We start from the raw sequence: 27,822 nt of genomic DNA, 5'->3' as shown, positions 1-27,822 counted from the left end.
CACGACGACTCGGGTCGTCATCAATACCCCCCCCCCCCCTTGTTTGCCACAACGAAGTCAAATTTGTTTCCATGGAAGAACAAACCTCTTTAAATCGGAGAAATTCGAATTAGCAAAAGCCATAGGTGTTCTATAAATTTCATAAAGATGTCGTGAGAGGCGCAAGGGCATGACCCATTTTAATATCCGCCCATAATTATCGTATTTGATAGAATCGGACAACGGGAAATGGACATGCGTAGACATAAGATAGTAGAAATTTAGAAATTGTCAAGTTATTATATGTGATCCTTAAAGTCAAATATAAAAATGACTCAACTTAAGTATTTGCAAAACTACTATGTATAAAGGATGATGTGTTTAGTGTATACAAAGTTTCATAAAGATATCTTGAATGGTTAATGACATATGCCCTCGAAGCAAGTCTGGGTCAGAATGACGGACCTGTTCGACGCGGGAAAATAACATCAATTGGCGTTTATTTCATTACAAAACGACTCAATGTTTTGGTTAAGAATATATACTCAGTGGTCAGGATTCTTCTAAATATTTAATCATGAATCAAAGCCGAACCTTTAAAAAATAAACTAGTTTTGCAGTCGACATACTGTGCATCTTGTTACACGATGTTTTACAGTGGACATACCGTGTATCGCATTACATCGTGTTTTACAGTGGACATGCCGTGTATCGTGTTACACAGAGTTTTGTAGTGAACACAGTGAGTATCGTGTTACACGGTGATTACAATCGACGACTGCTGCATCTTGTTACACGTGTTTTAAAATTATTGCATGAAACAAAAGGGAAAGAAAAACAAAGCAAACAGATCATTTTAAATTTCTATGTGATGGCGATCATTTTAAATTTCTATGTAATAGCGATCAATACGCAGCAACATTAAATATCTGTATAAGAATATCATTTTATAAATCAAATTTAGAGTAAATTTCATGTAATAATATCAAATACATTGTAATCAGTTTTTATATACAGCTAAAATATTGTACAATCTATATACCTAATAATATCGAACATCTTTGTCCAAACCTTGTGTCAAATTGGTTTAAAATTGTTTTGTATAAATCATAATCATCATGTCCATAATATTATATAGATTTAAAATTACATAACAATTACATATTGTTAGATTTAAAGCATTGCTTTTGCGTGATATTAAAAATACATTCAAAACATAAACAACACATAATCGAAACAGTAACAAAACATTTTGTACATATATAGAAGCGTGACAATAATCATAGTTTTATACAGGTACCATTTATAAAATACAATAAAAATATATGATTTTTTACAACCCTTGAAAATATATCGAAAAATTTTGAACAATATAAAATTTAATATAAATTCAAACCCCAAAGGCTACCTTATTAAAAAAAACCAAAAACATAGCTGAGATCCGGTTGACGAATTACAAAATTATTTATCGTTCTTACTATCCTGATATATTTTGTTGTGAATTGAGGCTTGAGTAATTGCATGAGTTTTTATTAAGTTGAAGGCTTAAAGCAATTTGTTGACGTCAAAACAAAATTAAATCTTTGTTCAAAATTTGTGTCAAACGTTACTTTGGTAATTAATTTTGAATACATAGAGGGATCGATGGAACTGGATTTTAAATTAATCCTCATAATTTTTTGCTCCTCCAATAATTCGGTCTTTACCTGTTAAGTCGAAATAGTGTGATTTGTTGGAGTTATCAACAATAGATTTCAACATCATAAATAATAACATACAAATTTCAACTCATAATTATTACTGTATGTATTTATGATAGACTAGATGTTTCACACAAGGCACGGTTTAATAGACAGTGTGTTTTGCTGGAGTTATCAACAATAGATTTCTACATCATAAATAATAACATACAAATTTCAAGCCATAATTATTACTGTATGTATTTATGATAGACTAGATGTTTCACACAGGGCATGAATTAATAATTATTTAACATTATATGTTATTGGACAGTTTTCTAAAATATATTATTATAGAAACATTAATTCTGTTTGCACTGAGATTTGACTAAGGCACAATTTAACAAACACAACATCTACTTGTATAGGTAAATGGTGGAATATTTTTTTTCTAAACAGGCAGAAGCCTATAGAACCCCTCTCCATGGAATATCACTGGATGCATATGTTAATACTACATATATATGCTAATATAATACCTCTTGGTGCAGTTTTGTGTTTTCTGTAATTGTGTTTTCATTATATCCAATCATACATAACTAATCACATAATGGGAATAAAAACAGTTATAATGTTCTGCTCTGACTGGGCTAAGGAAGACCGGCATACGCCAGACTGTGTTATGAGAGAAATTTTCCTGGAGAGCAGTGCTACGGCCTACTCTTATATATCGAATTCCAACTGTCAAGAGATCTTTTACGTGCATGCCAATGTGTACACAGGACCTTGGTTTTTCGTGCCATCTGAACTAATAGACAGCTGTCCTTCTCAGGGCCCTCCGTCCTTCACCACTGACAAGGGGAAACCATGCCGGGAACTCATTATGAACTTTCTCAGCCAGCTAGCCAGCATCTTACCCACTTAGCCGCTGTGGCTACCCATAATCTGAATAAAAACAGTAGATATCGTGGCCCAGTTTATAAGGGTCAGGTTCACCAACTAGCAGGTCTTGGGTTCCATCGCTTTGTTGGTTGAGAAAGTTACCCATAATATTTCAGCATGATTTCCCCTTATCAGTGGTGGTGCAAGATGGAGAGTCTGGCAAGGAACAGCATATCTAGTCATTCGGATGGGATGAAAACCTGAGAAACCTTGACAACTGGAATTGGAAGACATAAAGGGCAACATTTCCCTCAGCAACATGCCCCTCTTGATGAGCTCAGTTGGTGCAAAAAAGTGGGATGTTAAAGCAATAGTTGCATATTTTATAAGAAAGTCAAAACATAATTATATTTGCCAATTTTTCAACTGACACTAGGGAATTATAGGACTATAATGGGATTATACATAGGTAGGACTGTGTATATATTTCATTTATTTTAACCTATTTTATACATATGACTTTACAAAATGCAACTATAGCTTTAAGCCCCAATTCATGTTATTAATATATGTTTTTGTGTGTTTTCAGTGCCGTATTAGTTATCTAATCATTAAAATATACAATAGTATTTCATTATATACATCAAGCCCTACATAATATATTTAATTAAAAGCTTTGTTATTCACAAAATACAGAAGAGAAATATTATATTCAGCTTTTTATGTTATTGTATATTGTCATGTTGCATTATATACACATTAAATATTATTATATTTTTTATTGTGTGAATTCCACTACATCACAAAGGGAAATAACTAGAAACAACAATATTAAAAAATAGTATACTTGGACCTTGCAACAACTTGCTGACTGCTGTTGTTCAAAGTATGATGCTGATAAATTCATACATTTATGTATTGCATTGAAAATTTAACTAATATGCATTCATATTGCCTACATCTACTAATAGGTTTACATTTCGACCAAAAACAAAATAAAGTTAAGAAAATCTATATAATAATTTCAATTTGTATACACATTAACTAGTCCATCCATCAGTGAAATTATACAAGCAAGTCCCTGATACTCATTTGCTTTTCTCGAACAATATCTAAGTTGTCATGGCTTAAACATACATACATTAGCTCTTAATTAATGCATCTTTGACATTTAATTGGAAAAACAAAATCCATGGTAGATAATCATCACCAAATTGGATAAAAAGAAGGCCATCAACAGAGTTCTACAAGAAAATGGCTGGTGCTGGCTAGTTTGGACCAAATTTTGTCAAATTTTTATTTTATCATATTTTTGCAATTACAGAGTGGAACAGAACCAATTTTGGAGTGATATTGGAGAGATTAAAGTTTCACAATGGATCAGAGACTTTTAATGTTTGCTAAAACACAGATTTGGGAAAACATTAAACAGATATGTTTCTAGTTGTTTAATGGAATGCTAAGAGTTTGTCACATAAAAATTTAAGGTTTTTTTGTTAATAAATGGGTGAACATCGATGAAGTTACAGTCCGATACAACACTACATGTATATCGAAAGGAACCAAGACCTTTTAGAGATAAACCTATATTTCGTCAAAACCAAGACCTTTTGGAGATAAACCTATATTTCGTCAAAATCAGATTAAAGTTGTGAACGGACACAACAACAATATACATGTACATCCACGTGAAAATGGTGGCGTATAAAAATCAATTCTCTTAATCATCAGGCCTGGAAAGCATTCACAAAGCATTCGCAGATTTAGAGTTAAGAATTTACTCAACTTTCAATCATTGTTGATGTGAAATATCTTTGATCCATAAACACAAAACTTTTCACAGTTTTGACTAAATTCTAAACTTAAGTCAGAGAATGCTTTGTGAACTCGGGGCCTGGTACATGACATTTTTAACAAAGACAAATAAGTGCTGGACAAAATGGCGGGCACAAACGGTTTTGTGCCTGACAAAGCCTGTATTTGTGCTTGACAGTCAGTGGCAGCTGTCTTAATTCTTGTCTTGTTGATCATCTTATAACAAACATCTGGTCCTAAAAATTCAATTCTTTCAGATAACAAAAAAGCAAAACAAAACTAAAAACACATAATAAAAATGGACATATTTTGAGAAAACATTATTTGCATGATTTAAACTTAATAGTTCTTTAGCTTTAGCCTGGGCAACTTCGTCATTTGGATTCCCATCACTCGCTGTGAACCACATATGCATGCATTGCTCTGTCTCCGGAACAACTTTCCAAGAAAAGTTCCAAACAGTTTCACAAAAGTTTGAGGAATTGGAGTAAATTTCGGAAAATTTCTTGCATGGACTGCCGACAGGGCAGGTATTTTTTCCTGGAAAGAAAAGGAATTATGTAGACATTCTATTTTTTTAATATCAATTACAGATCTGGTTTCAATAGTTTTATATAAAACAACGTAGTATTATAAAGTTTAAATTGCAAAGCAGGGTAATTCTGTTGAAATGGTGGTGCTGGTTCACTAACCAGGAACCGAGTTCACAAAGCATTCTTAGACTTAATAAGAATTTACTCAACTTTCAATCACTGTTTACATGTGAAATATCTTTGATCCAGAAACACAAAACTCTTCACATAGTTTCTTATTGATATATTTGATACATTAAAACAAGAAAAGTTTTATAAAGGGCTATATTTTTGTTGAATTAGGCGACCAATTTTGAGTAAATTCTTAACTTAAGTCTAAGAATGCTTTGTAACTCAAGGCCAGGAGGTTCCTGGTTTGATTTTGGTGATGGTTGAGAAAATACCTGGGACGATTCAGCATGGTTTCCCCTTGTGTCAGTGGTGCAGGACAGATCAAGGCCTGTCAATTGCTTGGATGGGACGACAAACATGCACGTAAAACAACCCTTGACAGTTCCAAACATTTCTTTTTTTCACACAGTTTTGTCACCGATGTTCTGCTTCTTTGCCATAAATCAAGGATTAATCATTAGCAGTAAATTTTCTGGTGACAAATTCACTCAAAGCTGCAAGATCTTGATTTTTCATTTTATTTACACAAAATACAATATCAATGATAGATAATCTGCGTATGTGGATTCAATTGTATTAAAGAGAGGTCCATCAAAATTTTTAAACCAACCTTGGTTTGTTTATTCTGAATGGAATTGAACCATTTTTGTACTTATATTCCTTCCATATAATGAACTTTCACAATAATGCAGTTTGCAATGTAGTCAAAATCTGTCAAATGATTATTAACAGCTTCGAGACTGATATTATTATTAGCGATTTAACTTTCACAACATTTGTAGTTTGCTAATTAGTCAAAATCTGTCAAATGATTATCAACAGCTTCAAGACTGATATTCTGATTAGAAATTCAACTTTCCCAATATTGCAGTTTGCAAGGTAGTCAAAATCAATCAAATGATTTTGCTTCAAGACTGATATTACTTTTAACGATTCAACTTTTGCAATATTGTAGTTTGTAAAGGATTCAAAATCAGAAGGCTTTAATAACTGTTGTTAAATTCAAAACAAAACAAAATCAGATGATAAAAAGGGAGACAACTCACCTGTAGTCCAATTAAAATCTTTACCCCAGTTTTGTAAACATGTCATTTCATCTTTACAATCATTCCACCAATTAGTACAATCCCTTTCACATAACGGTGCATGCATAAACTTTTCATTTCTTATCTTCATTTTAACCTGTTTACAATAAAATTATTGATCATTAGGCTATATTTAAAGTATCTATGGTACTTCATTACGTTTTTAATATCTATTGTGACTGTCGATTGTCTGTCTGTCTGTCTATCTGTCTGTTCAGAGTTTGGCGCCTACACTAGGTTTGTCCCGAGGCTGAAATTTGGTGGTGTGTAGGAGTATCTCAGACTGGGGAGTAACATAGGCCTGGTGGTGATGGACTACCGCTTCCGGTGTTGAGCTATCTCTGGTTTATGGCTATACCTGTGCTATCTTGTCTGCGATATCACCCTAGGTGGAAGCTGACGTAAAACTCCACAAACGAACGGACCTGTGCTATGCCAGGTCAACCGCTTATAATCATTAGGCCATATAAAATTATCTATGATTTCAATGCATTTTAAATATATCTTACATACAATCATTAGGTCATGTAAAATAATCTGTGATTTCAATGTGTTTTAACTATATCTTATATATGGCAAAGAGAAAAGCATATAATTGTTTGGACAGGACAAAAATCTGAGTTTGATAGTCGTTTAAAGATCGTCTGACAGCTGGAAATTGAAATAATACATGAATAGGCAAAATATCCCTCACAGTACAGGGCATGAAGTATGACCTTCATCATTAGCCCACTTGGTGCAGAACAATTGGACGTTAAACTCCATTTCATTCCATTTTCCTCTTGTAGTTGATGCAAGACAGAGATGGAATATAAGGGAAAAGTGTCTAGTTTTTTGGACAGGACGGAGGGTTGAAAATGGAAAATAAGACTTGGCTGTAGTGCCGCTGTTCATGCAAAATTTCCCTCATAGAACAATTCATTGCATATATATGCTGATCTTCATTAGCCCAGTGTCTTGAAGTACCTTAAAGATCCCCTAACAGTAGGATACAGAGATTGTAGCTGGACAAAATTTCTCTCATAGCAACTGCATGGCAAAATATAAAACGGTCTGGTTTTTCAAAAATAAATCTGTTTTGGTATTAATTTCTTACCGGAACAAGCCAAGGCCCGACATTTGGTGAACATTCATAAAAACACAAATCTTGCATAAAATGTTCTCGACATTTTGGTGACAGTGTCTGACAGTGGTTCCAATCAAAGTTTAACCAGGCATCTGCTTTATGAAGAGCTTCTGACGTCTCATTTGTACAACATGATCTGTCTTTCCAAGGTGCACACTAAAATATAAATAAACAAATCAACAGTGAGGCTGATGTCACCCACAACAATTCCACAATAAATGGATGACAGATACTAATTAATTGCACATGTATCTTTTTGAAAAGTATCGAGGAATCAAACTGATTATCTAAGCAGAAAATGTTCTCGAATCAAACTCGGTCAAGGTTTTAATTACCTGGTACCGTTGGTGAAACTCTAGAGACACCAAGTTTCATCACTCTCCATAACTTAGAATAAAAGTTATCTTGTCCAAAAGCATCAACCAATGAAAATGCTTAGCTTTGGTTAGCTATAGCGGAAAAAGTTAATCATTGAACACCAAGTTAAAACATTCTACCCACTGCCTTATTAACCATGAGCGCTGAAGGCGCGAAGCCCCGCAATTCAGAAATTGGAGGCCGGAAACGTGATTTCCTGGCATTTCAGGCACTTGTGTCGGAGCCATTTAGAAGTACCTTCCCCAGAAAAAAATAAAATTCTGCCACAAAATTAGCGCATTCTGGCGTTATTTCAGTGGACCAATCCATGCGAGTGCTATGAAATGATGGCATTTCTAGAGGAGGGGGCTGGAGCCCATTGAGCCCGTTAAATCCGCCACTGTAAGTGAGCAGAGCTACATCAAACCTAATTTTGAAGTCGCTCAGTGATAAATAACGGGGTCACTTGATTCGGAATCGTATTATATCCCCCACTATGATTTGATGAATGGAGGCCGTAACGTTACGACCAAGCCGGACTCGATTTTTGACGAACGTCGAAAATATGAGGCGGCATCACCGGATTACACCGAATTTTCGGATGTCGTTTGCGACACACCATGGATTGAGGGGCCCCAGGGACTTCCGATGGAGGGCCCTTGGAAGTCCCTGGGGACCCGTCACTAGGTCACCGGCCGTTGGAGTCCTCGGTCCGACCATGCTCGAGGCGCGCAACTGAGATTTTTGTGGGGGCCCTCTAATGTGGGGGGCCCTGGGGCCTGGGCCCCATGGTTAATCCGGCGTTGATTCTACCTCAATTAAAAGCAGAGTTGTTATGCCCAAAGTCTCGACCAATCAAATTACCTATTACTACTTGCCTAAGCGAAAAATTCTTATCATCGCACCTAGTCCAGGTATTGATACAATGAATCTATATTCTGGATTTCACCACTCTTACCCAATTATAACCAAGACAGAAGGGGAACAGCAAATCAAAATGTTTTATGGCTTTTGTCATTAACCGATGATAGTCCGCACACAGGCTTGATGATAGACAAATGAAATTAATCAACAATAATTGCTGTCTAATGTAGCAATGCTTGCCTTAATAAGCTGTTTATGTTTGGATCCAGTGCCATTGCGAGTAACGCCCTTGGGTCTCTCTATCCACCCTCTAATAAATATAATAAATTTTTTAGAATCAGTGAACCATTTCTTAAAGAATCTATTACATACTTCATTTATATATGTATGACATTTCTATAAATATACTAACAAAGCTGAATAGGCTTGATTCTGGTCCAGGTTTGGATTTATGATGTTTTCCATCTAAACATGTATTGATTAGCTCATCATATGTATTTCTCTCAACACAAAACACACCAGATATAAAACACAATACCAATATTCCTTCAACAAATCTCCACATCTTCTACTTTTAATTCAATTAGTATCACACTAATCTGAAACAAAAACATAATCATAGCATCAACGATTGCAAATAACACAGATATATTGTATGAAATGAAATGGGGTTATAACATCCTACTGTTCTACACCAATTAGACTAATGAAGATGGACATACACCATACAGTGTGCTATGAGGAAATTTTTCTCAGACTGCGTCATTTCGACATACTCTTCATAGAATTCAAATTATCAAGGGTTCATTTCAGTGTACACCAACGAGCACTCATATATGGATCTCATTTTTAAGTCTCATCCTAACAACTGGACATATTTTAAGTCCCATCCTTATGACTAGACACTTTTTATCTTGCCAGGCCCCTTAATTGTACTGAACTGCTGACAAAAGAAAACCTGGCTGTACAATTCAAGGAATTTTCTCAGTCAACACCAGGATCGACCTGTGGATTCCACAGATGAATTTAGTCTTCTGGTAATGATATTCATCCAGTAAATTCCAAATATCTAAGGAAATAGAGTTCAAAATGTCTTCAGTTAATTGAGACACACACGTCAACGCATAATTAGTCAATGAGAGACATTTGCCTGGCGCTATGGTGTACAACTGCCAAGGGTTCTTTTACGTGTATGCCAATGTGTACAGCGGACCTCGGTTGTCTTCCCATTTGAATGACTATACGTTGTCCCTGCGATGCCCTATACCCTGCACAACTGTATAGGTGGATCCATGCCGGAAAATCCAGATGAACTTTCTCTGCCATCACATGGATTGAACACGGAACCTATGGGTTAGCAAGCCAATGTCTTACTGAGTCATCATGGCTCCTCCTCCCAAAAAATGAAATGAAATGCTGCTATTACGTCCTACTGTTCTGCTTCGACAGGGTTAATGAAGACGGGCATACATCATACAGCGGAGCTATGACCTACTCTTATATCAAATTCCAACTGCCAAAGAGTTTAATGTGTGTACAAAGTGTCATAAAGGTATAATGTCTTGAATGGTTTATGATATTTGCTCTGCAAAGAAAGCAAGAACTGTAGGCCAGGCAGATGCAGCTCATTTCATTATCCCACCCTTAACCTCGATCTGCGCAAGATAACATCAATCCAATAAGTTTATAATATATTTTCTGACAATTTTTTTTAATTTCATACTGCCTTCTTTAAAGGGGCATTAGGTAAGATTAGATAGTGAGCTGACAGTTCTTGCTATAAGATACTAAGCAGCAAAATAAATGTCAGGTTGGTATAGGTTACTCTGAATAGATGTATTGCATAAAACTTGCCAAATGTTTTTATTGTATATTTGTGTCCACATCACCAACTTAACCTGAGCAATATGACTCCTTCCCAAACACAGAATTGAACCCAGGAAATGTTCTCAAAAACGCAACCTGACTTCTGAGATGGTAATGTGTTCTCCATGCCCTATAAAATGCACCCCCATACCTGGTTGAATCAGTCACACTACAACGTCATCAGCAAGCCAAGACTCCCGACAGCTCAGAGGAACCAGGCGCTTGGAAGACTCGACGCTGGCCACACTGCCCAAGCCGTTGCCGATCACTTCCAGGTCAATTCTCCGACCATCTACAGGCTTCAGCAACCCTTTCGGGCCACCAACACCACGGATGATCGCTACCGAACTGGTAGACCAAGAGTTACCTTAAGGCGACCAGACCGCCATGTTGTGCGACAGCACGTGCAGAATCCCTTCACACAGGCATCTGAGACAGCACGTCAGACAGTGGGAACAAACGGGAGACCCATCAGTACCGATACAGTGCACCGAGGTCTCACCAGAGAGAACTTCCATTGTCTCAGACCTTACCATGGACCGATCCTCTGGGCTCGCCATCGACGTGAACTTTGGCAGTAATTATCAGAAATCTTTGAAAATCAATAGGATTATTCGTCTTGTGACCTCAAACACTGTGTATAAATTTAAAGTCAATCAGATATTAACTTTAGCCTTTAGGGCATCCACAAAGTTTTTTGAAGTGATCAAGGGCCATAACTCTGGCAGTAATTATCAAAAATCACTGAAAAATGAATAGACTTCTTCGTCTCATGACCTTAAACACTGTGTATAAAATTTAAAGTCAATCGGATATTAACTTTAGACTCTAGAGCGTCCACAAGATTTTTCAAAATGATCAAGGGCCATAACTCTGGCAGTAATTATCGGAAATCGCTGAAAATCGATCGGATATTAACTTTGGCCTCTAAAGCGTCCACAAGATTTTTTGAATTGATCAAGGGCCATAACTCTGGCAGTAATTATCGGAAATCGCTGAAAATCAATAGGCTCCTTCGTCTCATGGCCTTAAACACTGTATATAAATTTAAAATCAATCGGATATTAACTTTAGCCTCTAGAGCGTCCACACGGGGGCGACGACAATATACGACCACATTTCAATGTGGGCGTATAAAAACCGTTTAAATACATCACCATCCCACCATAATGAAGGTTGAATTGGAATTTCGAGAAAATCGAAATGAAATTGCCCGTCAAAATGGCTGCTCGGATTTTCATCCCATCCGAACGACACAGCTGTCCTTGTGAGGCCCTCTGTCCTGCATCACTGACAAGGGGAAACCATGCCGGAATATCTTGATGAATTTCTCAGTCAACACCGGAATCGAATGCACTACCTCAAGACTAGCGAGCCAGTGACTTACTCACTTAGCCACCATGTCTCCCCCTCTCAAAAAATGAAATGAAATGGCGTTATCAACGTCCTACTGTTCTGCTCCGACTGGGCGAATGAATATGGGCATACACTATAAAACTGTGCTATGACCTAATCTTATAACGAATTCAAACTGCCAAGGATCTGTTACGTGCACACCAATGTGTACACAGGACCTTGGATTTTTGTCCCAATCAAACTAGACAGTTGTCCTTGCCAGGAACTCTGTCCTGCACAACTGACAAGGGAAAACCACGCCGGAAAATCTGACTAACTTTCTCAGTCAACACTGGGATAGAACCTGCTACCTCCAGGCAGGCTAGTGAGCCAGTGCCCTACCCGCTTAGCCACCATGGCTCCCTCCTCCCAATAAAATGAAATCAAATTAAGGAAATCATAATTGATTTTATAGCTTACCACAGATAAGTGTCTCTATATGATGCCTTGAGCAAGTGTAAATGAATCAATTCAATCACACTATCAATTATTATATCTGGCTTTTATTACAAATCAGTGGAGATTTGCTAAATATAATTACTGTTAAACCTATATCAAATATCACAGTAATCTATACACCTTTGATTATGCACATCTTCATCAAAGTCGAACTCTAATACGCCATACAATAAATATCCTCCATAATATATTTTTTAATATTTCATTTAGGGTAGAATATTCCAGTATAAACCGATAGCCTTTCTGACCCACAGATAATAAATTCAAGAAAGAAAAAGGTGTGACTTCTATGATAGTTTAATGTGTGTACAAAGTGTCATAAAGGTATAATGTCTTGAATGGTTTATGATATTTGCTCTGCAAAGAAAACAAGAACTGTAGGCCAGGCAGATGCAGCTCATTTCATTATCCCACCCTTAACCTCGATCTGCGCAAGATAACATCAATCCAATAAGTTTATAATATATTTTCTGACAATTTTTTTTAATTTCATACTGCCTTCTTTAAAGGGGAATTAGGTAAGATTAGATAGTGAGCTGACAGTTCTTGCTATAAGATACTAAGCAGCAAAATAAATGTCAGGTTGGTATAGGTTACTCTGAATAGATGTATTGCATAAAACTTGCCAAATGTTTTTATTGTATATTTGTGTCCACATCACCAACTTAACCTGAGCAATTAAGGCTCCTTCCCAAACACAGAATTGAACCCAGGAAATGTTCTCAAAAACGCAACCCGACTTCTGAGATGGTAATGTGTTCTCCATGCCCTATAAAATGCACCCCCATACCTGGTTGAATCAGTCACACTACAACGTCATCAGCAAGCCAAGACTCCCGACAGCTCAGAGGAACCAGGCGCTTGGAAGACTCGACGCTGGCCACACTGCCCAAGCCGTTGCCGATCACTTCCAGGTCAATTCTCCGACCATCTACAGGCTTCAGCAACCCTTTCGGGCCACCAACACCACGGATGATCGCTACCGAACTGGTAGACCAAGAGTTACCTTAAGGCGACCAGACCGTCATGTTGTGCGACAGCACGTGCAGAATCCCTTCACACAGGCATCTGAGACAGCACGTCAGACAGTGGGAACAAACGGGAGACCCATCAGTACCGATACAGTGCACCGAGGTCTCACCAGAGAGAACTTCCATTGTCTTAGACCTTACCATGGACCGATCCTCTGGACTCGCCATCGACGTGAACGTCTACAGTTTGCCGAACAACACCAGAACTGCGACACAGGCAAGGGAGATGAGAGTCGGTTTTGCGTATCAACTGCAGATGGCACGACCAGAATATGGGGTTGACATGACCAGCGACACATTATTCTGACCAATGTGTCATGGAATGAGACTCATGGCAAGGTCCAAGCATACTGGTTTGGGGTGGAGTCGGCTTGAACTAGTGAGCAGGTCCTGTGGTGTTCCAAGATCTTGGTCCAGGGGAAGGAGGCGGCATCACAGCAGTGCGCTAGATTGATCAAGCTTTCAAACCCCACGTCATACCACATTTCGCACGTCATTGAAACATTTCCTAGCATGACAACGCCCGCGCCCACACTGCCAGAGTTACTCGGGACTTTCTACAGCAGAACTGTGTCAACGTTATGCACTAACCAGCCCTTAGTCTGGACTTAAACCCGATTGAACATCTTTGGGATGAAATTCAGAGGAGACTTAATAACATTGTACCAAGACCAAACACAGCCGATGGATTGTGCCAGGCTTTTCTGATAGTGTGGTTCCAGGTGCCAATGGTGTTCATCAATCGTCTGGTCAACTCCTTGTACAGAAGCTGTGCTGCTGTTATTGACACTCGTGGTAGACACACCAGATACTGATGTGTAGACTGTGTACAGACTCTAAACCTTCTCGTAATGTCTTGGAATTGTGATGAATTAATCACTAATGTGTCAACATACTGTTCACAAAACATTGCTTTGATCCACGAGTCTCAACCGGACAGCAATTTCTAGCGTCTAGTTATTCCAGTCTATTGCGCATGCTCTCCAGATAAGATATGGCGTGACCATTTGACATGAGATGTGGAATATGTCTAGCTTCGTTCTTTCTGGTCACTTGTTTCAAATGACGCTGAAACGCACTATGGAACACGATTCGTGTATCAATGGTAAAATGTTTGTTTTGTCTTAAATATTGGATATCAGAAGCCTACCTTTTCCTGGTAAGATCACATCATCAATGTTGATTTGAATTGACAAATACTTTGGATGATATTGAGTTAGAGACTTAGCTACTTTAAACTACTAGAATTTCTAAATTAAAGATTCATTATCTAAAAGCTAAATTTGCCTATTAAGGTCTTGAAAAGGATTGAAACCTGATCTACATTTAATCATTTAACTGGTATATCGTGATAACCAAAATATTATTGTGATACGATAATTATCGTGTCCCAATATTGACGATAATACATAATAATGCAATATCATCTCCTATGACATTCTATTGATAGAATTAAATTCATCAGTAAAAATAGCATTATTAAGTACTCGCTGGTCAGGGTAAATCTCCATCATCGCATCTACCCATGTTAGCAACAATAATCTGACATCAAGCCGACAATTTTCGACACAAGTATTCAAAATTCAACTTCTTAAGACACATGTATAAATTATCAGGAGCTAAAAAAGGCGATTTTTCGTATAATCAGGGGTCATTATTCAGCAAGTTAGAATCAGATATGTGCAAATATTGGAAGGAACCAAAATCTTTGGATTATAAACATGCATTTCAAGTTTCATCAAAATAGGATTAAAATTATGACCCCTACAGGGTCCACAACCTTGACTATACCATATTTTTACACTATTCGCGTACAAACGGCGGCCATTTTGTCTGACAATATACGTCCACATGAACATGTGGGCGTATAAAAATCACGTTTTTAACTTGTGGTCCCTGTAGAGGTCACCCTTTTTATCCGATTTAAAAAAAAACGTGTGAATATATCACCATTACACACTTAGATCTTGGTTCCTTTTGATAATCGCGGATACCCGAACTTAACTTCCTGGTTTATTGCTCCTGATTGTTCGAAAAATCTAATTTTTAGCTTGCAGATTCAGGGGGGTTGGATGGCTGAATGGTTAGCGTGCGCACGCTGTATCATAAAGTCTGTCATTGAGTCGACTGGCGTGGTTTCGAATCCCCGGTTGTACGTGGCAAGGAGTAGGGTCGCCTGTCCAACCTCGTGGGTTTTTCTCCGGGTCCTCCGGTTTCCTACCACTGCTAAAGACCCCTACGCGCAAGCGAATTATGTAAATAAAATTAGATCATGTGTTAGTCCCGAAATGACCTAGTTTGTGTCGAGTGGATGTTAAACCCCATTTCTCTCTCTCTCTCTCTCTCTCGCAGATTCCAATTTTAAAGATAGGTTGCCAGGCAACGAAACATACGCCCACAGCAGCTAAATCGTCCGGGCAGTCAACAAGAGTTGTTGCATATTTTTACTTTTTTTGGTTATGAAACATTTATAATACACTAAAATCTGATTAAGAGCAACAACTCAGAAAACCATTAGAATTTGTTTGGTTTTTATAAAGTTCTGCCCCATGCTAACGTTTTGTATACAAAACTTTTAATACTGTATCATGGATTTAGCTGTTCCAAGTCATAAAAATTCATTGAAAATCAATATACTTGTTCGTCTCAAGATCTTAAACTCTGTGTATCAATCTGAAGTCAATCGGATATTAACTTTGGCCTCTAGAGCGTCCACAAGATTTTTCAAAGTGATCAAGGGCCATATTTGGCAGTAATTATCAGAAATCGCTGAAAATCAATAGGCTTTTTCGTCTCATGACCTTAAACACTGTGTATAAATTTAAAGTCAATCGGATATTAACTTTGGCCTCTAGAGCGTCTACAAGATTTTTTGAAGTGATCAAGGGCCATAACTCTGGCAGTAATTATCGGAAATCGCCGAAAATCAATAGGATTCTTCGTCTCATGACCTTAAACACTGTGTATAAATTTAAAGTCAATCGGATATTAACTTTGGCCTCTAGAGCGTCCACAAGATTTTTTGAAGTGATCAAGGGCCATAACTCTGGCAGTAATTATCGGAAATCGCAGAAAATCAATAGGCTTCTTCGTCTCATGACCTTAAACACTGTGTATAAATTTAAAGTCAATCGGATATTAACTTTGGCCTCTAGAGCATCCACAAGATTTTTTGAATTGATCAAGGGCCATAACTCTGACAGTAATTATCGGAAATCGCTGAAAATCAATAGGCTTCTTCGTCTCATGGCCTTAAACACTGTATATAAATTTAAAGTCAATCGGATATTAACTTTAGCCTCTAGAGCGTCCACAAGCAATTGTGGACACCGGACCGACGGACGGACGGGGCGACGACAATATACGACCACATTTCAATGTGGGCATATAAAAACCGTTTAAATACATCACCATCCCACCATAATGAAGGTTGAATTGGAATTTCGAGAAAATCGAAATGAAATTGCCCGTCAAAATGGCTGCTCTTTGTATGCAAATTGTGTATAAGTGTGTAATACGATGGATGTGGACCCTCTAGGTCACAATATTTATCCGATTTTGATGAAAGATCCCAAAGATCTCAGTCCCTTTTGATATTTGCACATTTCAGGCCATAACTTGCCCCTGATTGTACAAAAAATCGCGTTTGTTTTTAGCATGTTCTCTATCCATCTCTTGCAAAATGTTGGCGTATCCTGCGTGGCAACCGCTATAGTTTCATTATCGCCCAACTCTACTTATAGATATGGAAACAATCCCTATGTATATCATAGACCAAGATCAGCAACTGTACCATAGACAAAGATCAGTACCATCAAACCATATATTGGATTATTTTGGTATTTAAATGGTAAAAAAAAAAAGATTGTCAATAAAATTTACATATTGATTTATTGAAATTATTATCCAGTCCTAGTTTTAAACTATAACTAATCAATAAAACATGTCAGATTAACGATCAACCGAATTCATTCATTACATGTACTTTATTTTGACCTGAATTAAACAGGTCTAACTCCATTATCTTCTAGTCTTGAACAAAATAAATATTTGTGACTGTCGATTGTTTGTCTATCTATTCCGGGTGGGCGCGGGTACACTAGGGCTGCTCCAGGTTGAAATTTGGTGTATATGAGTAACATCGGCCTGGTGGTGCTGTACTACCACTTTCAGGTTCAGAGTTATACTACTTTAGGTTTAGGTCACAAAATCTAATTAATAAGACCTAATTAATTCATAAATAAGGAAGTTGTACAGTAGATATATATATATAGTTTTATATTGACTTTCTTACTTATTATATTTTTTTTTTATATTTCTTGAAATAAAAGTCAAAATACCTTGTCCTTGAAAGAGATGAGAATTACAGCTGTCTGTCTGGCTGATTTGATAAACAGGATCTGATGACTGTCAGATGACAGGATGTTTATTATTCCCCTACCCACACCTGTCATCACCAATGACAATTGGTGAAATTTGCAGATATAACATAACATAATGTCTAAATTATTCTAAATATTCATTTAATAGGCCTACTATATTTAGATACAGTTATTGTCAATGAATAACTTGTTGTACTGTACCCAACCCAATATTCATTTAATAGGCCTATTATATTTAGATACAGTTATTGTCAATGAATAACTTATTGTACTATACCCTAACAAAGATGGACAGTGTGCTAAGGGGACAATTTTTCCATGACAGCAACTTCCACATCTACTCTTGTCACATTCCAACTGCCAAGGGGTCTTTTACAACATGTACATAGGATCTTGGCTTTTCGGATCCATTTGAATGACTAGATTCTGTTCCTTGTTAGGCGAGGGGTTGGGTGGCCGAATGGTTAACGTGTACGCGTTGCATCATAAGGTCTGTCAAGTGGTGTGGTTTCGACTCCCCACTTGTATGTGACAAGGTACCTCGTAGGTTTCCTCCTGATGCTAAAGACCCCTATGAACAAGCGAATTAATGAAATAAATTTGAACCATATACGTTAGTCCCGAAATTACCTAGTTTGCGTCAAGTAGACGTTAAACCCAATTCTCTCTCTCCTTGTCAGGCCCTATGTTCTGCACCAATGACGAGGGGTGAAACTCTGCTGGAAAATCAGGAGGTACTTTATTTCTTGTCTAACACAAGGATTGAACCGCCGGGACCTAGGGGTTAGTGAGCCAGTACCATATTCACTGATCAACCGTGGCCGATACTTAAATTTGTTGGAATATTTGGCTAGTAGTAGTAAGTGCAGGAGGACTGCACCACCCACAAACATTTACACAAGACAGATATACAGACAAGACATAATATACAGACATGACAAACAACAAATGTGCATATTAGTGCTGGGTATTGTCACTGCAGTCACGTTACGATACATAGGGACTAAGATATGATTTGTATCGGGATTCATAATCAGGTCAATATATACCAAGAAAACAACAGGATTCATAAATAATTGATATTTTAAATCCTGTTGAGGTCAAAGAAATAAAACTATTATATTTCATGATATTGATGTGGATTAAAATAAGGACCAGAACAATTGAATAGTGTTTGTCTACCTATATATATAGTGTGTGACATGGATAATTAATTATATAACAGGTTACTTATTGAAGCAACAAAAAAAACAAAAAAATTGTGATACATCGATTCAGAGTCTCGCGCTTTGATGCACAAATTGTGTGAAAGAGAATTGTGATACATCAATACAACGTTATATCTTGCCAGCACTAGTGTAGGCCTATATCAGATCAAGTGAATGGATCCGGGGGGCTAGCCGTAAGCATCCACTGCACTGTACACTCCCGAGCCTTTAATGCTATTTCTTTCCAAAGCGAATCTGGAAAACAAAATCTTTGAGTTCCCATGCCCCTAGGCCATGTCCTACCCCATACACCATTTCGGACGCCAAATCAGTGATTTAAGTCACAGCTACTAGTACAGTAGATTAAATCTAATTTGTCATATATTCTGAAACTTAGAACCTTGGATTTTTCAAACCCGGCTTTCAGGAGTGGTGACTATAGAGCTAACGGGCTGACAAAAGTCATTCAGATGGGAAGAAAAACCAAGGTCCACCGACTGATGATGCATATTCTTCCCCTTTCATTCATGTTGATAACAAACTATCATAATTTAGAAATGAAACAGGGTTTAACGTCCTACTTTTCTGCTCAGACTGGGCTAATGCAAATTAATGGGCATACGACATATAGTGTGCTATGAGGGAAATTTTTCCCAGTAAGCAACACAACGGCCTACTCTTACATTGAATTCCAACTATATGTTGTCACTTGCTAGGCCCTCATTTCATTTCATATGGTCAGATCGAGAGTCTAGTCATTCGGATGGGATGAAAAACCAATGTCCTGTGTACACATTGATGTGCACATAAAAGATCACTTGGCAGTTGGAATTCAATATAGAGGCTGTAGTGCTGCTGTCCAGGAAAATTTCCTTCATAGCACACTGCATGGCATATATGCCCATATCTTCATTAGCCAAGTTGGAGCAGAACAGCAGGACTTTAAAATGCATTTCATTTCATTTGATGTGGTGAAATAAAATTTAAGTAAAACTAAAATAATTAGGCTACTTTTCTTATTTCAATTTCGGTAACCCTATGAAATTTGTAATTATTCTCAATATTGCTCACAAAAAAAAAACAAAGAAACAAAAAAAAAACAAACAAAGAAACAAAAAAAAAACCAAACAAAAAAAACCTATTGTTGTTTTTGTTCTCCATGACGACAATATTATAATAAATGCCATGGTAATTGTTGTCTCCATTATGCATGATGACCACTTTTTTATTTTGAGCAATGTAACAAAGTGGTAATTAATGTGTTGGTGGGCTAGAACCGAAGCTCTGTCAGGTTGCTTAGTAACATAGCCATGTTGAATTTTTTTGTGGAAATCAAGGCACCAGCACTGTTGAAAGCCTTTGTTGAAAATTGTTGAAAAAGATGAATATGAATATGTTTTAAGTTCAGAAAAGTCACCAATTAAATGTGAGTTTTTGACTGTTTATTATGTAGACCATTCTTTTTTAGAATTAAGGTAATGTTTTGTAGAAAAACTGTAAAATAACAAGTTGTTGGAAAGTTCAGCTATTTAATCTCGGCTATCTAATCTCAGTTATTTAACCTCTGACCCCTGCAGGTCCCTCTTGCTGTGGAATGCAAGACAAAACATTGTTTTCAAGGGAGATAACTACTATTAATAATATATGAAAATCCTTGTAATTTATAATACTTAATTGTTTTTAATTGTTATATTTTGCAGCGAATCTCACTCACTCACTCACTTACTCATTTACTGATTCATTCGTTAAGATGTTGAAAGATGTTATGCTTATTGTAGAAAGACGTTATGTTTATTGTTTGCAAGAACTAGACGTGTGTTCAAAAAGTGATATAAGTTCAAGAGATGAACGCTTGCCTGCTAGTCCAAATCCCATAGACCAAATCAGAAAGACAGAAGAATGGGTGAATTCTGACTTTACCCCAGAACTAGAAACCAGTAAAATGAACACAAACCCATTTACAAATAATGACTTTACTCCCAATCCCATTACACATGGCGACCCAGCAAGGAGTAAAATTAGAATGAATACGAACCCTTTTATAAACAATGAATTCACTCCCAGTCCCTTTGTGAATTTTAAAATCAGTTCAAATCCTTTTGTTGATGTGAATACAAAAGAACTTAGATAGAGCGAAACGTAGAAAACAATTCGCAAGCTGTCATGATGAAATTAACCTTGTTACACGCAATGAGACCTGTTAAATTCTGTGGCGATCCAGCAGATTACCCCATCTTCCGGGAACGTGTTAGGACTCACCTTGAAGATGGTCTGCTTGCCGAAAGTCAAAAGGTAGAATTCCTAAATAAGTTTATAGAAGGTGAAGTAGTCGAAGTGTTGAAACGTGTTTCTGGTTGTCCGTATGACAAAGTAATTTCTGTTCTTTATGAGAGATATGGACACCCTGCTAAGGTAGCTGCGGCATGCTTGAAGAATATAATAAACGGCCCCAAATTAGCCAACACAGATTATACTGGACTATAAAATTTCGCTGAAACACTCGAATCAGCAACAAATAGATTAACTGGTGAATATGAACAAGAGGCAAGTACCATGTTAAATATGAAATTAATAATCGCCAGATTACCTTCTTACCTAATCAATAAGTGGGGTGATAATTCCTATAATCTGCGAATGAACAATGCGACTCCGAAATTAAGAAATCTTTGTGAATTTGTGAAGAAACAGGCCAAAATTAAAAATGATCCTTTATTTTCTGCAGTTTCGTTACAAAGTACCGTGGAGAGAAAACCTGAAAGACAAAAACAATATACTGGTTATAGTTATAAACCAAACAGAGAGAAACAAACTTCTACTTTTTTGACAAACACTAGTAGTAGTACTCAAAGAGACAAATCCGCATATGTTCCAAATAGAACACAAAATGATAGCTCGAAAACAAAACTCAAATGTCCATATTGTTGTGGTAATAATCATTTAGTACCACAATGTGGAAAATTTCAGGACTTGGACATACAAAATAGATGGGACTTTGTGAAAAAAGTAAGGTTGTGTCATGCGTGTCTTTTGGCAGGACATTTTAGAACTGCTTGTACATTTCAAAACTATTGCACTTGTACAACAGAAAGAAAACATCATCCTTTGCTTCATAATGACAGGGGAGTGCGAGAACAATATAATCAAACATTTGAAAAACAGAAACCTGAAACCAAGTCAAATTATGCCACATTCGTACATCCATTAAAAAAAGCTGTATTATTGCACGTACCAGCTGTAGCGCTTGTCTCTCCCGATGGGAATATAATAACAACATACGGGTTAATAGACAATGCTAGTCGAGGGTCTATTATTGGGCGAGATATGGCTCGACATATGAAACTAAAGGGTAGAAAAGAATTAGTGTCGATAAATACCATCATTGGTAGCGAGACCCAAGAATACGAAATTGTTAACTTTGGCATTCAATCTGTTTCTAATGATTCGAAACTGTATGGTGTGGAAGCTATTATTTCGGATAGTTTCAATATATGTGAAAAATACCTCCCGCACGACATAAATTTACAAGACTATGAACACTTGGCTGATATTAAATTACCAGATGTGGACATAAAAGAAATATCAATTTTAATCGGAAAGGATGTTGATGAGGTACACAACATATATGAATTTCGCAAATCTCCAAATTCCGACAAACCCTTGCATGGGATTCTAGGACCATTAGGCTGGGTCATTACTGGAACGCTCGGTGAACCTGTAATGAACAAAGAAGTTAATGTGAATTATATTGACTACAATCATGACTATGATTTAAATGACATGGTTAAGAAGTTCTGGAAAATTGAAGACTCAGGAATTAATAGATCAAATGTCTCTGATAAATCCCTATCTATAGAAGATAAACGTGCCATAGAGATTATGGAAAAAACTACAGTATTGTCTGATGGACACTATGAAACTGGTTTATTGTGGAAAAATGACAATGGAAAACTGCCAAACAATAAACCACAAGCTGAACATAGACTAGCATCTTTAAAACGAAGATTCGAACGCGATTCTGATTACAGAAAAACATACTTTGATAATATGAATGATAGTATTTTCAAAGAACATGCAAGAAAATTAAGTGAATCTGAAGTTTTGTCCACGTCAGACAAAACTTGGTATCTACCTCATTTTGGTGTTGTGAATCCTAAGAAACCAGGGAAATTGCGTATTGTGTTCGACGCTGCTGCACAATATCAGGGAACTTCTTTAAACAAGAATTTACTTCCAGGACCAGATAGAACAAATAATCTTGTGGGCGTTATTCTTAGATTTAGGCAAGAAAATATCGCTCTATCGGCTGATATACAGGGAATGTTTCATCAGATCAAGGTTCGCGAACAAGATCAAGACTCCCTGAGATTCCTTTGGTGGGACTCTGATGACATAAACTTAAAGCCCTCAGAATATGCATTTTGCAGACACATTTTTGGGGCTACTGACTCGCCCTGTATTGCAACGTCAGCACTAAGAAAAACAGCTTCAGACAACAAAAAACTTTATAATGAACTGACTATAAAAACTGTGGGTAAAGATTTTTATGTTGACGACTTGTTGACATCGGTGCCAACTGTAGGCATAGCGATAGAATTAGGACACAATTTAAGTGATTTATGTGAAAAGGGTGGTTTTAACCTAATAAAGTTCAACAGTAATAGCAAAGAAGTATTGTCAACATTTCCTGCAGAAAAACTAGCAGAAAAAACCATTGATTTAGACTTTGAGGAATTATCGAAAACAAAAGCTTTGGGAATTCAATGGAATGTAGAAAACGACACTCTGGGGTTCGACGTTGTTGATCTACAAAAACCTAATACGATGCGTGGGGTTCTATCTACGATTTGTAGCGTTTTTGACCCACTGAGTATAATTGCGCCAGTACTGCTACCGGCAAAATTGATAATGCAGGAACTGTGGAGGAAACAGTGGAAGTGGGACAAACCTTTAGAAGGACAATTACTGGACAGATGGTTAAAGTGGAAGAACAATTTATACAAAATAGAACATGTAAAAATTCAAAGGTGCTATTTTAGTAATATTGAACATTCTAATTGTACTATACAGTTACATCATTTTTCAGATAGTTCAGAATTTGCATATGGATCGGTGTCCTTTTTACGTATCCAATATGACAATGGCGAAATAGAATGTAGATTTATCATTGGAAAATCACGTAATGCACCATTAAAAGTTGTTAGTATACCACGCTTTGAACTACAGGCAGCAGTACTTGCTACCAGAATGAACACATTTATTGTGAATGAACTTGAATTAAAATTTGAATCCATAACATTTTGGACGGATTCTATGATCGTTCTAAATTACATAAATAATACCAACCGAAGATTTAAACCTTTTGTAGCTAACAGAGTAACTGAAATACACGAATCAACTATAACTGATCAATGGAAATATTGTCCGGGTACTGAAAACCCCGCTGATGATGTCAGTAGAGGAATGAATCCAGAACAGTTAAATATTCATAACAGATGGTTATCTGGACTGGAATTCTTAAGAAAACCGGAAAGTGAATGGACACATTCCCAACTTCAGGACATTCCTTTAGACAAGTTAGAAATTAAAAAGGAAGTGAATTTTACAAACATCGATTCTGAATCATCATTATTATACATGTATGTAATTCAGAAATATTCAAATTGGACAAAATGTTTGCGTGCCTTTGCTTGGCTGATTAAATTTGTCGATTGGATTGGATTGACGAATGTTGAACGATCAAAAATGAATAAAACTTTGTCTTTAAAAGAAATAGAATTAGCCAAACGAAAAATTATAGGCTTGGTTCAAAATGAATGTTTTGGCGAAGATATGAAAGCGTTAAAACGTAATACTTCTGTTAAGTCTTCTAGTTCTATTATTAGTCTAAAACCTGTGTTAAGAGATAATGTAATTTGTGTTGGTGGACGCATTTCAAAAGCGCCCATTTCTCTAAGTGCTATGCATCCAATGATTATTCCAAGAAAAAATCATTTGACAAAAATGATTATTCGACATATACATGAAACCAATGGACATTGTCCCCGCGAAGAAACGCTATCAATTATTCGTGAAGAATTTTGGATTGTGGGAGGTAGGGCAGCTGTATCAGAGACTGTCGGCTCGTGTATAGTTTGTAAGAAACATTTATCTCCTACACTGAGACAACAAATGTGTGAATTACCTAGTTCGAGATTAACGCCCTTTGAACCCTGTTTTACGTATACCGGAGCAGACTTATTCGGACCGATCCTAGTAAAACGTGGACGAGGACGAGTAATGGAGAAACGTTGGGGTGTATTGTTCACGTGTATGAACTCACGGGCAGTGCATTTAGAAGTAGCTCGTTCGCTTGAAACGGACGATTTCATCCTGACTTTAATTAGATTTTTGAATCGAAGAGGACATGTAAAGGAACTAAGGACCGACAATGGATCTAATTTTGTTGGTGCCGATAAGGAATTGCGTGATTTATGTAGAAATTTGAAAAATGAACAGATTGAAAGAGACTTAAACGCGGTGTAAAATGGATTTTCCATACGCCTTTAGCTCCTCATACGTCAGGAGTATGGGAGAGCTTGGTAAAAGTGGTAAAAAGGAGTTTAAAAACTGTCTTAAAGGAACCAGTAACAGATGAAATTTTACAGACTGTATTCACTGAAGCGGAATACATCGCAAACAATCGACCTTTAACAAAGAACCCAATGACGCCTTATGACTGTAAACCCCTAACCCCAAATCATTTTCTAAACATAAGACCTTCTTTAAATATTCCTCCAGGAATAGTAAGTCAGTCAGATCGATTTCATAAAAAGCGATGGAGACAGGCACAATTACTTTCGGAGCATTATTGGAAGCGATGGCTGAAGGAGTACATACCTTCGTTACAAAACAGACAAAAATGCCATCAAGTTAAAGAGAATTTGTACAAAGGAGACCTGGTACTTTTAGTCAGTGAAAATTTGCCACGGAGTAAATGGCTCCTAGGACGTATAGAAAATGTTTTTAAAGGACCTGATGGACTTGTCAGGTCAGCAGAAGTTAAAACAAAAAATGGCATATTTAAGAGACCGATAACCAGGCTGTGTTTTTTAGAAGCCCATAACTCTGATTTGTAAAAAAAAAAAAAAATTGTTGAATTAGAATGTTGAAGGTTTGAAAGATTTGTTTAAAAGATTACTTTATAAGATGTGTTTGAAGATTTGTTCAAAAGATTATTTTATAAGATGTGTTTTTAAAAATACATGGTTAGAAAGATTTGTTCGAAACATTACTTTGATATGTGTTTGAAATAATTAGTTTGAAAGATTTGTTAGAAAGATTTAATTTGATATATTGTATTAGGTGATGAAGCTGTCTTAAGAGAGACCCTTCATGGGGGGCGGAATGTTGTCTCCATTATGCATGATGACCACTTTTTTATTTTGAGCAATGTAACAAAGTGGTAATTAATGTGTTGGTGGGCTAGAACCGAAGCTCTGTCAGGTTGCTTAGCAACATAGCCATGTTGAATTTTTTGTGGAAATCAAGGCACCAGCACTGTTGAAAGCCTTTGTTGAAAATTGTTGAAAAAGATGAATATGAATATGTTTTAAGTTCAGAAAAGTCACCAATTAAATGTGAGTTTTTGACTGTTTATTATGTAGACCATTCTTTTTTAGAATTAAGGTAATGTTTTGTAGAAAAACTGTAAAATAACAAGTTGTTGGAAAGTTCAGCTATTTAATCTCGGCTATCTAATCTCAGTTATTTAACTTCTGACCCCGGCAGGTCCCTCTTGCTGTGGAATGCAAGACAAAACATTGTTTTCAAGGGAGATAACTACTATTAATAATATATGAAAATCCTTGTAATTTATAATACTTAATTGTTTTTAATTGTTATATTTTGCAGCGAATCTCACTCACTCACTTACTCATTTACTGATTCATTCGTTAAGATGTTGAAAGATGTTATGCTTATTGTAGAAAGACGTTATGTTTATTGTTTGCAAGATGTTATGCTTATTGTTGAAAGATGCCGAAAGATAATAAAACTTGAATTTTTAGTGAGATCTCGAATTTTTGGTGATTTATAAGATGAAAACATTGAAACGAATCCGAATGAACAGGATTGCACGTAACCGAACCTTACAGTAATACTAATAAATGTCCAATTAATATTTCATTATCTATCAACCGACTATAGCACAGTATAACTATAAATTCCCTGTTTCCACCTAGAGCTAGTCAACCGAGTCTATTCAATCGACCTTCCGCGGTGTAAATTACTGTTCTATTACAGTGACCCGTTTTATGTAGATAATATAACTGACTGCCATTGTCTTGTTGATAGACACGTGGTTAAATTGTATACTTACATGTGTCATGTGATAAATAAGATAACCAGATCTTGCATAGATGTCTTCAATACCCGACTTGATTTTGTCACGCTTAAAAACAAACACGTGTTGTCTGTTTGTTGAGTGATACTCGTTTTTCCAGACTCTATTCTAGTACTGGTACGCGTTATTATAGTCCTAGTAGTTTGTTATGGTATTATAAACGTTTTTACGTAATTATTATCAACACCAATGCCTGTATTTTTCTGACCGGCTCCTCCACTCATTCGGAGAATAGATTTTCATAAAATCTTTACTTCATAATAAAAGGGAGATACAGGAGTTTTGTTTTAGGCCGGAGCTAAATACAATTTACAGCCCTAGGGCCTAAAAACGGGGCCCGACAATTTTAAGGCACACAGAAAAATATATGGAGTGCGTTATTTATTATTTGGCGGGCTAGTTATATTCATGGTGCGCATCGGGTAACAAAAAACTAGTGCCCACTAGATAATAATTAGCGCGCAACGTGTAATAAATTGCGCGAGGAATAAAAGCTATGTGCGACAGATATTAACCATTGTGCGCCAGCTGGATAATAACCCATGTCTGCCAAGTAATTGCCAAGTAATATGTTGTGTCCAGCAGATAATAATTAAATAACTTAATGGAA

General features: G+C 36.7%; 1 protein-coding gene across 3 annotated transcripts; it reads right to left on the bottom strand.

Annotated features, from left to right (window-relative positions):
* Nucleotides 1-829: 829 nt before the first annotated feature.
* Nucleotides 830-27,299, bottom strand: LOC126831173 (folate receptor gamma). Of its 3 annotated transcripts, XR_008789021.1 has the most exons (6): nt 17,583-17,725; nt 8,904-9,090; nt 7,241-7,426; nt 6,106-6,241; nt 4,148-4,895; nt 830-4,109 (listed from the first exon to the last, which is right to left on the bottom strand). XR_008789021.1 is itself a non-coding variant. In XM_050561874.2 (5 exons), the coding sequence occupies exons 2-5, from the start codon at nt 9,054-9,056 to the stop codon at nt 4,609-4,611; spliced, it is 762 nt and encodes a 253-aa protein (XP_050417831.1). In that variant the 5' UTR covers nt 9,057-9,090; nt 27,189-27,299; the 3' UTR covers nt 830-4,608. The 3 variants fall into 3 exon arrangements, 2 of the variants coding, with proteins under 2 accessions (XP_050417831.1, XP_050417830.1); XM_050561874.2 differs by lacking the exon at nt 17,583-17,725 and adding an exon at nt 27,189-27,299 and having other exon boundaries at nt 830-4,895; XM_050561873.2 differs by having other exon boundaries at nt 830-4,895.
* Nucleotides 27,300-27,822: the final 523 nt, after the last annotated feature.

The sequence above is a fragment of the Patella vulgata genome, chromosome 8, assembly GCF_932274485.2.
Source record: "Patella vulgata chromosome 8, xgPatVulg1.2, whole genome shotgun sequence".
NCBI lineage: Eukaryota > Metazoa > Mollusca > Gastropoda > Patellidae > Patella > Patella vulgata.
Note: the sequence above shows the minus strand (reverse complement) of the source record. Positions and strands in the feature narration are given on the sequence as shown.